This window comes from Notothenia rossii (genome assembly GCF_949606895.1).
Source record: "Notothenia rossii genome assembly, chromosome: 8".
NCBI classification, from domain to species: domain Eukaryota; kingdom Metazoa; phylum Chordata; class Actinopteri; order Perciformes; family Nototheniidae; genus Notothenia; species Notothenia rossii.
Genome location: NC_136906.1, coordinates 62,941,258 through 62,956,454, shown reverse-complemented (window position 1 = coordinate 62,956,454; position 15,197 = coordinate 62,941,258). Strand labels below are relative to the sequence as shown.

Sequence of the window (15,197 nt, the reverse complement as noted above, 5' to 3'; positions counted from 1 at the left end):
ATTATATCAAAGTCCTTCAAGTAAGTTTTTCTAAGTAACTGTCTCATGTCTTTTCAAATTCCAATTAGAAAAAGCATATTATTCTTATTTGCTGCGGTTATATGATGTTGTTTTGAACATGAACATGAGTGTATACCTGGCTGGGGTTTTATTTTGGCATTTGCTCTGAACCCCACCTGTGTGTTTCTTGTGTGTGGGTTTCTTACTGACACCTAGTGTTAATTAATGAGACGTGAACAAGTGTATAACGTTACACAGCACAGCATCATCATATAGCAATATGATCTGCCCTCACATGCATTTTTTTGTACATGCCAGGAGTCAAATGAGGCTTTAAAAGAAGTGACAAAGATTAGACAAAGCCAGAGCTAAGTATCAGTTTTGCACTTTTGCTTGGGATTTTGCATAATCTTTTTTGAAGTGTTATGAAGAGACACTTCCAAATTCCTCAGATTTGAATATCAAATCAGTTTCCTGATACTACATTCACAACATCCCAGATTTGCCCCTCTTCCTTTCTTCAGAATAAATAGTTGCTGATTAGCGTATTTGTCTGCATTCTCACATGCTTTGAGGTTGTTTCCGGAAGTGCAGATTGAAGCAAGGCGATGCTGCGTGAGAAAAGCCGTTGGCCCTCGCCGGCATGTTCTGCGTTTTTTAATCAGGGAGGAAACAGGAACTGATGTCATCAGGTCACAAACAGGATGCTGTGATTATAACACAATGAAAATGCCTGGCCATGAGTACGGAGACCCAGAGGCCAAAGAGCAAAGCTCTAGCATGTGTTTGCCACTGTGAACGAGTGTGAAAGTCTGCATTAAGGTGTGATGATGGTGGGAAAGAAACTCTAACTATCGGGCTGGGTCATGGTACACACCAAAGCATCATGGGCTGTAACTAGGTGATTTATCACCGCGATAACATGTATGTTTTCTTTTTTTTTAGCTGGGCCAGAAGAAACCCTTTTCCAAACTTGATTTTTCTTTTTACACACACAACTCCTTAGATGAGAATGCCTAGGTCAACAGGCTAACAGGATGTGTGTGAGGGAAAGCCATCCAGATTCTCTGAGTGTTGATTGCTGATGATTAGGGGGTGTTGACTGTCGCAGGATTTCTGTTAATTGGAGGCAGGAGAGCTTTGCATTTGATAATGAGGATGACACCTCGCCTCAAAATGTATTTTCAGACACACTAAATCTAGGGCTGGGAAATATGGAGAAAATACAATATCAAATAGTTCTGATGCAACACATCCTCGATATCGATATTGCAACAACGGTTGATGGTGCTTTTAACACATATTTACACTCTGACATTTTTGATAACAATGTGTAATTTGGTTATGATTAGGTAATGTTTAAAGGTAAAGAATACTGCTAGAACAGTTCAGATCAGAAGATGGCATTGCTTTACTGTAATGAAGCCTATTACAAAAATAAAAAGTGAATTCAAATAATGTCATGTAACAATACTGTAATAATATTGCAATGTTGGCCACTAACTTGAACACATTCTTAGCACAGATCCATTCGTGACATCACTTAAACGTCAGAGGATGGTGGTTTATGAAGACTGTATGTAGCATTTTCCCAGACTGAGCAGATGGCTCTGATAAAAGTCAACTTTCCCAAAAATCTCTTCATTGGTGTCCAGAGCCCCATCCTCAGTTTTGTCTGCAGGAGTGGGTGGTACAAAACTGGGGGGCATTGAAATATTGCTCTTAACCCTGGAGGCGAGGCCGGCAGTTGGGGAGCCTGTAAGTGCTCGAGTGTGTTTTTTTTTATGGGAGGTGGTCTGTGTCATGCACACGGGGCGAGAGGCCTGGCATATGCTGCTGTTTTTATGGCACTACAGACCCCCCCCCCCCCCCCCCCCCCGCACGGCATCTGTTTGGGTGTGTGTGGGGGGGGGCAGGGGGGAGGGCGTTCGCCTTTGCCCTGCGCCTGGCTTTGTTTCGCCATTTCCAGCTTGAGGGGTGGTATCCCTGGAAACGGATTTGAATTTCAAGCAAATTTAGGGCCGGAGAGAGACCGAGGGGTGGCAGCCAAAGGCGTTTCAAGGAATTACTCGAAGTACTGATGCTACAGTCAGGGGGGCTTCATGTTTTATAGATAATGTCCGAAACAAAATGATGGGAGCAGCTGGGTTTCATATTCATAAAGCTACTCCCAATTTTGACGGTTTGATTGAACAATATGGGTTTGAATAATCTCATCTTAATACAAAATAAATACAAGACACATTCAATCGTCATTTGTACTCAATTTCATTGTTTAAAAACACCTCAAAAATAATTTCCTTTTCCGCTTACTGACATCAAATCAAAAACTGTTTTCAAGAAGTTTTATTCTTCAGAAGTTTGGTCCTTATAAATATGCATTATATACAAAATAATATTATAAAACATATAAAGAGCAGTGTGTCATATTTAAATTAAACTCTGGAAACAATCGTTTAAAAAAATTACATTATTGGTTCTGTATTTTTGAAATGTATTATAGGCAGGCAGTGGTGTGACAGTCGTTGTTTGAGTCTCTTTTCTTCCTCAGGTGGGTTGCATAATTTTTTTTTCTATGCAGACTTTTCCTTTCTCTTGGATCATGCTGGCACAGCATTGACTATTGCGCTCCTGTGGTTTTCTCTTCAAATCCCCGTTGATTAGAAACTATTTCCCCTCCCAATTTTATGTTGTAGTGCAAATGATCCAAGGACAGACAAGGGCACAAATTGAGCGTTCAAACGCCCTCTTTTTGTTAAGGCTTCTAGTGAATTTGGGCTGCATACAATCTTCACCGCTGCATGGGAAAAGTCCATTTTCACGTTGATTGACAGTTGAAGATGAGTTTCAGACATTTATAACTCTCAGAGTTCGTGAGGTTGGATTGTGACAGCGGGTGAGTTCACTCGACCCGGAGTCTTGCATAGCAGGCGAAGCTGGCAGGAGTGAGTGTTTGTAAGGGGGGGGGGGGGTCAAATCTTAGGCACCTTTTTTTTACTGATTGGTTGGCTGTCATCATGATTATCACACGAGGCCGGGGTCGGAGTGATCCACCCTCGCCTCCAGGATGGCCGAGATTATAAATTAATATTTCGCCGATGCTCTTCACACCTTGAGTAGTCAGTCTTTTCTTCTCAGAGGTCCTTCACTGTACATGTTTTGCATACAAACACTCGGTCGACATAAAGTTTCCTCAGTTCTGAGCAGAGAGGTTTCCGCCCTCTCCAGTTCTCAAGTGTTCCAGAGCAGCAGTGGACATCTAAAACAATCTCCAGTCTCTTCTCAGCATTTGTAAACAATCCAGAATATTCTTTTTTATTCTGCCTCGATTGTGTCTTTCTCCTTCGTTCCCTCGCGTTTAGACCCCTCACAGTTTATACCTTAAGGGGGGGGGAAATAGAGATTTAGTAACAGAGCAATGAAATAACCCGATAATGCTTCTCACAGCACCTTCTGAACTCTTAGAGGTCATGTGCTCTGGTGTCAACCTTATATTTTACTTGGACATCTTATAAATTCCACATAAAAATGGCCCCAGCAGTTAAGCATAGCACCTTTGAGACCAAGCAGAGCCAAACATGTGTAAGGAATCAGTATAAGTTCGGACGTTTAATTTACAGAAACCAAAAAATGCAATTTAAGGCTTCCCCCCAGCTTAGGACCAAATACCCAGAATAAACTCCTTATCTGCCGTCATAGATGTTGTTGCAATAGTGAGGGATGGTGCACACGGGACGACATGATGCATTTCAAATGGAAGATTTGCTGATGAAGATGTTTTTGTAACATTTTTGTTTTGTTGGCTTACCTCGGTCGCTATGACGCACTCCTTCCTCTCCTCCGCTATAACAAATACCGACTGGTACATGGAGTCTCTTGAGGAACATATCGTTGATATCCTACACTCTGGCTTTTCACTGCAAACACAAATCAAAAGTCTGTGTTAACGCAAACTAGAAGCACATGGCAGAGCTATGTAGAGGCAGCAAAAAGCAATTGTCTGAAACATATGTATAGACTTTGTGTAAATGACGAACAATGTGTTTACAAGTTTGAAAATAACAGTTGGAGGCTTTCTGTGGGGTTCAAACATCTGAATTGAGGCAGTGCGTGAGAGCACCCATTAACAGTCATTTAAACTCAGCAGGGCTGCAAATATACACCGCTGTATGAACACAATAAAAAGCAGATCTATGGAAATATCTCACTATATTAAAACACTTAACAGTTTACTACAGAAAAAGTGTAAAATGTTTTCCTCTTACCTGTACATTCTACTCAAGGGCATTTTGTCTTCTAAACATTTCACATAAATAAGACTTTTATCCTCTTGCGACTTTTCGTCCTTGAACTCTTTGGAGTTGTAAGAGTCCAAGTGATAGTTTTTATGGATAAAGTTCGATTTCTCCGAATCGCAGTCCACCTCCAGGCTCCTCTTCTGGTTGTTGTTCTTCAGCTGGCACTCTGGGATCAGGTTGTGTTTTTGACCGTTGGACAAGTTGTTCATGGTCTCCGTGTCGGCCCTCTCTCTCTGGGCCTGCCTGTGGATGTGTCTCAGAGCCAGGCCCACCATGCAGAGCAGCACCAGCAGCGCCACCAGTCCCACGGCCAGGGACACAGCCGCCCACTGGAAGCTGTCCTGACCCTCTCCCTCGGCCACCGGGGAGGTGACGGCGGCGAAGAACTCGCAGCGGGGTCCGGTGAACCCTGAGAGGCAGATGCAGGATGCTGGAGGCTTCCCAGGCCCGCCGCCCCCGTTGCAAAGTCCTCCGTTGAGGCAGGTTCGTAAGGAGCACTCATCCAGGATTCTCTCGCAGTTTCGCCCCCCGTAGCCCGCTGGACAGGTGCAGGTGTAGTCGTTGATGCGGTCTTGGCAGGTGCCGCTGTTGAGGCAGGGATTCCCGGCACACTCGTTGATGTTGATCTCGCAACGCTGGCCGATGAATCCCGCACGACAGCTACACACACGCGTGCCACCGTGGATCAGACACAGCCCACCTACATAAGAAGAAGAAAGGAGAGGTTACTATCACAGAACATTGGTGACAAAATGAGAAAGAAAAAACTTTCCCAAGAGGGCTTTTCAGTTCACACAACTCAAATCCACAGTGTGACCAGAGCGCCGTGTATTGTTCTCCCAACACAGAGCAATCTCATAGTTTCCAAGAAGACAGAAATCGAGGCATGCTGGATATTTGTCCCCCCTTTCATCAACAACTGCGGCGACATTTACAAGCTGCTGCTCTCTGAGCTGCCGAGTGTTTATAAGTAGGACAATAGACACCGAGTTCCCACCAATTCCTGTTGTTCAGCACTGCTTCTAGTTGCAGGAATTAGAAAAGAGGGGGGGGGGGGGGGGGAGTTCAGAAAGGGGAGGAAGACTGTACCATTAGCGCAGGGAAGCGACGTGCACTTGTCCACTCTCTTCTCGCAGTTGAGTCCGGTGTAGCCGCGGGGACACTCGCACTTGTAGCTTCGGCCATTGTCCGTCTCCCAGCAAAAGCCACTGTGGAAACACGGGGAGTCTGCGCACGTCAGAAGGCTGTGCTCACAGTGGGACCCCTCGAAACCTTGGGGACACGTGCACATGTAGCCACTTTCTAAATTCTGTGGAAAGTGATAAAAGAAAGGAAAAGTTAAGCAGGCAAAAATAATAATAATAGTAAGGGTTAATATATCACAATATAATGTATCTGTTTCCCACTCACTGTGCATATTGCTCCGTTCCTGCAGGGGTTGCTGTCACACTCCTGCATCTCCAGCTCACAGTTCACCCCTCTGAAACCTGGCAGGCAGGTACACGTATAGCTGCCCTGTCCCGTGTTCATACAGGTGGCACCATTCACACACGGACGGTGATGGGTGCAGAAGTTCAGGTCTGGGGGGGGGAGAAGAGTGTTTGTTTACAAGGAATCAAGAAACGAAAAACTATTTACAAAGCCATGAATGCACAAACCTAATTTACTAATGCTTTTATTCAAATGAAAACAGTGTAATATGATAACATCAGCAGCAGTGGTCCATGTGTGTACCTTGGTCACATAATAGGCCTCCCCAGCCCTCCTGACAGTTGCACTGCCATGGCAGCTGGCAGGTGCCGTGCTTACAGGCCGGGTACTTCTTACACTCGTCACAGAACGTGCCCTGCCAGCCTTCTCTGCATCTGCAAAATGACAAAAAAAGGTATTTGATTAATCATCTATTCCTCATATTGTAGATTCTATAATTGCAATGAATATAGTATCTAAAATTGGCCATTTTGATTCTAGTTAAACATGCATGATGCTTAACAGCGCTGTCATGGATTAGCTGGAGATAGCATTAAGACATCAGCAGTCAATAGTACACCAACCAGACATTAATGGCTGCACCACAGATGGTTACAGTCATTACATGCTGATGATATACATCCATTGCCACTTATAATACCACTTTTTTCCAAAGTCTTTTTATAAATGAGTCAAATCATGCATTAGCATTAATAGTTTTTTCCCAACCTCATTACATCACAACACATTTGTTATTGCAACAATGTGAATGCAGAAACTACAGGACAAACAGTCATTAAGGTATATGCAGTGTATTAAGAATAAAGAACAATATTATAATAGCACAAAGGTAAAATATTGCTTTCAAGAATTCTGGCAGAAAGCCAGAAGTCTATTTATTTTCTTGTTTCCCATGAATATCCGTTTCTCAGCACAGTTTGCAGTGAGCCATGAGATTATGGGACTTAAGATGTACTTTTAAGGTTTTTTGCTGAGTGAGCATGGGTGCAGCTTTACATTGTAGAGTATCCGAAGAGTTTAACCTACATTTTATGATGGATTTATGTTTACAAAGAGGGCAGAATAGGATTCAGGGGGAATATCTCACGGCCAGTGTGAGTCGATGTGTGAATTATCCTAAGCTGGTGAGTGAGACATGGTAGTGAAAAGAAAGGAACATGGGAAGCAGAGAAACCAGTCAGTGACGCAGAGAGAACATGAGGGAAAATACTTTCTAGATTTTCTTGATTTAGTGAGCTTCAACATCTTTTTATAAATACATGACAGAAAAGCCCAAGAGATGACACTGACATAATTGCAGGAGACAGAGTTGCTGATGGTAACATGACAATGCACCTCATAATAATAGATTTGTTGAGAAACTCAACCAAAGTGGATGTAATTTGCACTATTCCCATATGTGTTCCTTCCTACACAACAGCCAACACCTATTTCAACACTTCATAATTATTCATACTTACACACACTCGCCTGGTTTGGAGCAGTTTCCATTCCTCTCGCTGCAGCCCTCCAGACAGATAGCTAAAGCAGAAGAAAAAATACAAAGATACAGTTATATATAAACGTACATGCTCTTTTGTGAGGCAACATAATATTAATTTCCCACCCCTCAAAAACGCCAGTAAGGAGCACTATAGGCAGCATACTGGCCTTGTCATAAGAATACTATGGATGTAAACCAACACTGTATGAGCCTCACACTCCATAACAACCAAGGCCCTTTTCCTGAAATAGCCTGAAACTGTGACCTTACATTAAGTACGTGAGGCTTCATTGTATCTTAACTTTCCTTGGAGGCCTTATTTTGATCTAAACCTGTCCGCCACACCCCCAGCTGCTATGGGTAGGGTTTGTTTGTCCTGTTTTAAGTGTACTGGTCTGGCCTGACACTGATTCGCGGGACAACATAGCAGGCGACTGACGGTAAGCGGCCGGTTTAGTCCGGAGAACAGATGCTTGCTCTCAATAGCAGACAGCTGTCACTATTGTTGTTTGTGGTCTGCCAGAACCATATTTGCAGCTGCCACTACCGCGCGCCCAACAATGGAAGGGACTAAACATCGATGGCGCGTGGCGGATAATAATGCCGCGATTAACCTTGGCGCGTGCGGTCGCTCGAGCTCCTCCTATTAATGCCCGCGCACCCCTCTCCGTCTGCGGATTATGTTACCGGGCACGCGCTGTACAGTAGCCTACTTCATGAACAGATGTGATTAAAAAAAAACACAAACTCTCTGTATTATTTGAGGAGGACGTCTTTTTAGACACAACCCGTAAAGAAACGTCAGGTAAATGCACACCTGTGAATCTTTTGAATAGTGTCAATAAGGAAGTAAGCAAGGAAGTGACCCTTCACAGCTGTGCTCATTAGCCTTTTGTTTCCGGTTTAATTAGGAATATTTGGACCACTACTGCTTGCATGCTTGTTAACTGTACAATGTGCTTTACTGTGCTTAAAAACTGCGTTTCGTCAACCTCCTAGGCCTAGTAATGCCCAGGCTTGTTTAAATTGATGTATGGGAGTGTGAGTTAGAGGGGAAATTATAGCGTCTGAAAGATGCCCAATCCATCTTTCTCATGTATATTTTCTGTAGTCACCGACGATTGATGTGTCTGTAATTGCAACACGTGAGCCCATCTGGTTAAAATTTGGCGCCACAGTCAAAATAGCACATGCCAATTTCTCTTTCACCACTGAATGACAAGGATGACAGATCCGCTGTCACCCATGTGGCCACACATCCAGCACATGGTAACTATTACTCCCACAGTGCCTCCTTCCATCCACTCTTTGATTAATTTGTTTTGATGAAAAGGGCCCTTGGTATTGTAGAGCCAAATGGCATCAGGCCTCCTCATAGACTGATTCAGAGCTGTCCAAAACATGGGAGTGTTGCTCTATGATTTGGCCAAGTGGGTTAGCACAAGTACAATGTGCCTGTTGTCATGCAAAGCCGCCTTTCCCTCAGCCCATATTCAATGAGTATTCACAAACCCACAGCCAATTACATATCAGAATTATATAACTGCAAATTATATAAGGCGTACTACACCAAAATTGTCTGTCAGGCTTCCCATATATCATTACGTCATGACTTGTTATAGCACTCAGCGTCTTGTGGCCTTAATGATGATGACCTTTGGGTTATCTTACAGCTTAATAACTACTGATATCTGTACCTGGTGCACGCTCACATCTTTTCTTTCTCCATGGCCAAAGCCATGACGATGAAGGGCAAAGGTCAAACACAATCAGGAATTCTTGCTGAAAACAAGTATTTTAAGGTAAGGACTGTCTACCAAATCCTACAAAGAGTTCTCATCAAACTACAGGTTGAAACAGATTTCACTTTAAGTCATTTGCAAACATCTGGAAGACCTTCTGGTGTTCAGTAAAATACACAGAAACGGGCTCCGTGCAACACTGAACAACAAAACTCTGGTGTCAACTAAAATACAATAGAGCAAGCCCAGACTGCAGATATACAGTAATTCATATGTTGTAGATTGCTTACGTTCTTCGCAGTATTTCCCCTTCCAGCCAGGCAGGCAGGTTAACTGCCCGTCGCGGTTGCAGGTGTAGTGGCCAAATCGGTCGTCCCTGGGCGAGCATTTTTTGGAACAACTTTCTCCATAGTAACTTTCGCTGCAGATGAATCGGTAGGAATATCTTAGCTCGGTCTGCTTTCCCGTCTGCGTGTTTTGAGACCAATCAGTTCCTACTCCCATTTGTCTTTGGATGGCAATAAAGCTTATCAAGAATTCAGGGTTGTTGGTATCTGAAGAGGGGAAAAAAGAGAAGAAAGTCAGGATACATGTAGGGTGGTATAATAACCTGTTTAATTCTTGGAAGGATTGTGGTTTTATGTCAATAGATGCCTCATAAATAGCTTCTGGGTTCAAATATCATCCACTTTCGCTTTTATAATCTGCCCAGTACCAAGCTGCATCCCTTATCAAATCCCATACAGCCTAGATGAAAGATAAACTCAGGTTGAAATTTCCTCTTTCTTTCTTTCTTTCCATCAGCAAAAACATTCCCAGGCTCAGTCCCCTCTTCCAAAGGGCGGAACAGAGTAAGGTGTAAAATACAGGAAGATGTAGTCAGGGGTTTTTGGCAGGCACTGCATATTCTCACCAAAGCCCACAGCTCTTTCCCACGACCAAAATAAACCAGAGGAAGTTCAATTGTATTGGGTATAAGAATGAAAAAGGTGTTCTGAAGTTCATAACAAAGGAGTGAATAGGCATGAAAATGTGTGAAATTATGAACAATTAACGGGAGGGAAATGCTGAGTGACTGAGATGTATTTAATATTTGTGAATGTATTTGATGAAAAACGGTAAACTATACAGGGACTCATATGTTAAATGTACTGACAGAGCTCCCTCCCGTGGTTAAAAAAACCGTTGCACTTACCTACAGGTAGATTTCCATAAGGTGAATGCCAGGCTTCAATTATTAATGAAAAGGACCCCTAAGGAGAAAACACAGCAGATGATTAATATCCATTCTAGATTCTTTGTGACTTTTTCCAATCAAAAATATAAAAAAATGTCAAAAGAAAAGCTTTATTTTTTATATTCTGTTTCACAGACTGTTGATTGTTGAACATATATTACACTAAATGTGCTTCAATGATGATTGGATGGCATTTTGGATTTTGAAATAAACCATTGGCAGTCAAATCTGTTTGTCAACAGTGTTACCTAATAAATGGATTATGATCTGACCAATAACTGGTGCGCTCCCAAAATGCAAGGCAGTTCCCTGAAACAACATAAAGGCGCTCGCTGTAATAACAACTAATACATTGCTTCTGCAGGCTCTTACCGGCCATCCAAAGGTGAACGGTATCTGAATCGGTTTAGGTAAAGTGCCACTGTCCTTGGCGCTGAAAGAGTTTGTCCCCAGCACCGCTGTCATTGTACTTCCAAAGATGCAGTCACCTGGCGAGACCACAGCCTGATAGTTCTTCAAGCAAATTCTGAAATATGTCCTGCAGTTGGGTTTGCATGCATTCCCGTTTGCCAGCAAACCTTTGTGGTTTTTAAATTCGTGCAGTTCGAGCTCAAAAACACCGGATCCAAATACCTAAAAGAGAAGGGGAATATGATTTAAGGAAAAAGGTTGGTGCGATTACATATTGCTTATTCTTTGAAAAATAAATGAAAAAAGTGGCTCTCCATGTGTTAACGCCGAGGAGATGTGGAGATGAGTTATCCTCCTTCATACCTGTGATATCAACGTGGTGCTGAATGCGATGGTAAAGGTGAACCAGGCTGCCATCCTTCTCGCTTCTCCAGGGCAGCCGCGTCACCAGCCAATAAAGCAGTAAAACCTTCCTATTCCAAAGTATTTACACCAAGGTAAACAGATGGAAAAATTCAAATCTAAAACACGTATAAATCCTTCTTCACTCCCAGGGAGTTCTCCCGTAGCTCCTTGTTGGCGTGCGTCAAACGCGTCCAGAGAAAGCGTTTCCAAGTTATCCAAAGGTGAGGGAAGAGCAAATATCCACACAGCCGTGCTTCTTTCTGTCAGCAGGCGTCCCCTCCTTGCGTGGTACTGTACTCCACAATGGCCCCTCCGCTGTGCGCTTGTTTTGGTGCTGAACTTGGGTGCGTCAGTGCGCCACGGATGTTCACCACTCGTCTTATTACTCGTGAATGAAGGGTATAGTGTCCCCTCCTCGATATATAGACTTGCACTGCGCTGCTCATTACATAAACTGTCAATCACTCCAAAAGCCACCGCCCACTCCACATATTCAACCCCCTTCCCTTCCAACCCAACAACAATTATCCAGATTTAAAACCCACTGGCACTGCGCTGGCTGACCACCATGATACTGGGCGGTTATTAACAAGCCCCTAACATCTGTTGACATATTTTTAGCGCACAATGCGCCAGGATGCACATTTGCACATCACGGACAGTGGGTGAGGACAATGAAGGGGAGCCAAAATTTCGAGAATAGAAATCAGGAATTCAATTACTGTCTTCCTCCTTGCACCCTTTTGCCATTGGTTCCAGTCAATTGCACACCTAATTGGCCCTCACACTGCAGCGTAGTGCGCACTATTTCCTCTCAGACCCTTCACTCTCTGGAGTCATAGTAACTCTCCCCCGGGCTTTATCACTATTATACTAGACATTTTTATGCTGGAAACACTTTCTTCTTTTATTATTTTTTGTGACATTTAGAAAAGCAAAACAGACCCTATGCCTTAACCAATTACACTGTGCTGGCCTAATATACTCATATATATTATATTTATTTATTAAATAAACCCACAATATGTGTCGTTTTACACACATGAATTAACTCCAATACAATTATACACGTTTCCTTTTACGCACGGCAAAGTGTGTTTTATCTTGTTGGCGGCGCGTGCTCCTTCATGCCCACCCATGCGTTTTACAGTTTAGAGGCAGCGTGCCTCCTATTGTTGCGAAGCGTGTCCCTCTTTCGCCCTCATGCGGGTGTAATGTGCGAGACGGGAGACATAACTATTCAGCTGTATGCAAATGAGCTCCCTCTCACTCTCCCTCTCCCTCTCCCTCTCTCTCTCTCTCTCTCACTCACACACACACACACACACACACACACACACACACACACACACACACACACACACACACACACACACACACACACACACACACACACACACACACACACACACACACACACACACACACACACACACACACACACACACACACACACACACACACACACACACACACACACAATCACCTAGATCTGTACAATTGGTTTATTCTCCCCCCTTGGCCTTTTACAGCTAATAGCAATGACATGGGGTGTGTGCAGCGAGGTTGCCCGGATTGAAATTAAATAATTAATTTGGTGGCCCAAAATTGACACTGGTGATGCAACCAACTAATAACCCAACAATGTATCCCTTCATGAATTAGTTGGGCACCATGGAGTTAACTTTACACCCGCTTATAAAATACACCCAATTATTCATTAAAGTCATGTTGATTATTCTGGAAGAGCCCAAAAGAAAGTAGTCCCTATAGAAATAGAAATAGAAATGTAACCGATTACATGCTGTGGTTAGTGGTTTAAATTGCATGAATATTTACTTGTTTTTTTCCCTTTATACATGGGCTGTTTTTGATCGTCTGATTGGATGTATTTGTTATCCGATCGCCCGTGTCTCTCTCATTTACCATCTGGTGGGAGACTGGCAGCACCATTTTCTGTCGTCTGTTCGCGGAGGGGACCGGCCAATTTCCTCCAACCTGTTCATCTAAATTCTCTTTGGCATCAGTTGTGCGTTTGTGAAAAAAGATACTACAGTAATCCTGTGATAACATGCAGAAGGATGTGTTATTTCCCATGTTGTGGAAAGTGGGAATATCATGAGGCAACACGTTTTGTCCACAATTATGCCACATGAAGAGGATACAGTAGGCTTCTATGGAATATGATGATAAGGTCAATGGAGACATTATTAAATACCAAAACATTGAATATGACTGTGATTCTTTTATGAAGCGTTATGAACAGTCTCATCTCATAGTCAAAATCTCATATTTTATGTTATTATACCTTACAAGTTGTACACAAATACATGAAAACACTTTATTGAGAAATGAACACCAATCTTTAATCTTTCCCAATTGCTAATGTGTCATAAAATATTTAGTGGTTTGAATTTGACACATTTGCTAGTGGTGATTTTGAATCTGTTAAATTAAAAGGAAACACATCACATCTTCGCAGACATGCAGAATGTATCGCTTTCCTCCTTATAAAATATAGGAATAAATACTACAAGCCTTGGTAAGTTGATGTTAAAATCATTTTACAAATAGTTATCATGCTTTTCTTGAGTGATTTTCCCTTTGAACTCTTCTTGACCCTGAAGGTTTGCATTTCATCTGTTGTTTTTTTATGGTAGCTGTGCTCTGCCGAGAGTGAAAATGGAAAGCATCTATATTTATTCAGTGTTTATACGAGGCCTCGCATAGTGGATTGGTTGAATGCTTGTCATATTGACACACCTGTTGTGTCTCCGGTGGGTCCACAGAGACACAATGGCATTGTGTGACCGCTTGTCATGCAGCTTCTCTCTGTGTCTATATGCACTCAGCTGCTAATTCTGTTACTTGTTGACATTACAATTCTTGTGATTCTTTGTGATTTAATGAAATGAGACCTCCGACTGAACACAGAATCTTTGTGTTGATACTCTTCATAGAATAAACTAAACTCACTGGCACAGTATTTCTGTGTGCTAAACAGCAACATTACTCATCTAGACTTAACTGATTTGCGATTGCCTTCATTTTTGCATCGCCTGCCAATAATGTTTTCTAATGGTGATATTACCTACCTTATCTTCTTTTATAGCCATATGTCTCCAGTCCAGCTACCCACTAAAGAGCCATAAAAAAGGCGACAATTGCCATTTATAGAAGGTTTGACAGGTGAGCACGGCTGATAACACACAACTCTCTGCACTACGACGACTCTGGGATGATATGTGAGCCGTATGTTCTTTTCCACACCTTTTAAAGAAAACCATACACACTGGCTATATACTTAGTCATAATGGTGTCAATGTCAGATGGGCTCAGCTTTTATTATACTGAGCACACATACTGATTTACCTTAATGGCCCTGTTCATTATAAGAGAACTGTGTGTAAAATAGTTTATGGTGAAGTACTTTATAATCCTTTGAATGAAAAAATGAAAAACAAAAGCAAGAAAACTTTTATCACAGTTTATAAACATTACAAAAGCTCAGCATAAATTGGGGGTGGCATTTTTACTCCACTACAGGGTCTATATAATCAAAGTTTACATTTATATTAATATATATATAAAAAAAGGCTATTAAGTAACAGCAGGGCTAAATAAAACATAATCCAATCAAACTGCTGAAACAGTTCAACATAACACCGCTATCATATAATCAGCCTATAGTTTACATATGTTTTGTGTTGCTCTTCTGTACTGGCTTTGTTTGTTTATTGTACTAAAGGCAGGTGTCACAACAGGCTGATAGTGCTCGATTTAACTTGTGAAACAGCAGCAACAGAAAGTGTGCATCTTTCGGGGAGTCAGGTATTCCACTGGGATTAGTTCTGGGCACCAAGGTTTTTTACTAGCTGAATACAAGCTAACTGCTAGCTGCTAACGGGTTCATAAAGAAGAGGATGAAATGAAAATACAAGGCTTTTCTTCCCCTTTCTGTCAACTTGGATTTAATCCAATAACCTGGCTACTGAGAAGCTAAACTGAGAACTTCGTACTATCAAAATTACATGACCTCACGATCGCCTCAAGTGGTATTACAAAACAGGACGGGCCAGGGTTAGTCAGTTAGCATTTTTAATTTCCAGTAGATATCTTTGCATGACAAT

General features: G+C 42.3%; 1 protein-coding gene across 1 annotated transcript; it reads right to left on the bottom strand.

Annotated features, from left to right (window-relative positions):
• Positions 1-2,251: 2,251 nt before the first annotated feature.
• Positions 2,252-11,902, bottom strand: dll4 (delta-like 4). Its single transcript, XM_079644286.1, has 11 exons — positions 11,026-11,902; positions 10,624-10,884; positions 10,210-10,267; positions 9,305-9,568; positions 7,250-7,310; positions 6,033-6,163; positions 5,709-5,878; positions 5,388-5,607; positions 4,266-4,998; positions 3,809-3,917; positions 2,252-3,380 (listed from the first exon to the last, which is right to left on the bottom strand). Exons 1-11 carry the CDS (start codon positions 11,077-11,079, stop codon positions 3,375-3,377), a joined length of 2,067 nt encoding a protein of 688 aa, XP_079500412.1. The 5' UTR covers positions 11,080-11,902; the 3' UTR covers positions 2,252-3,374.
• Positions 11,903-15,197: the final 3,295 nt, after the last annotated feature.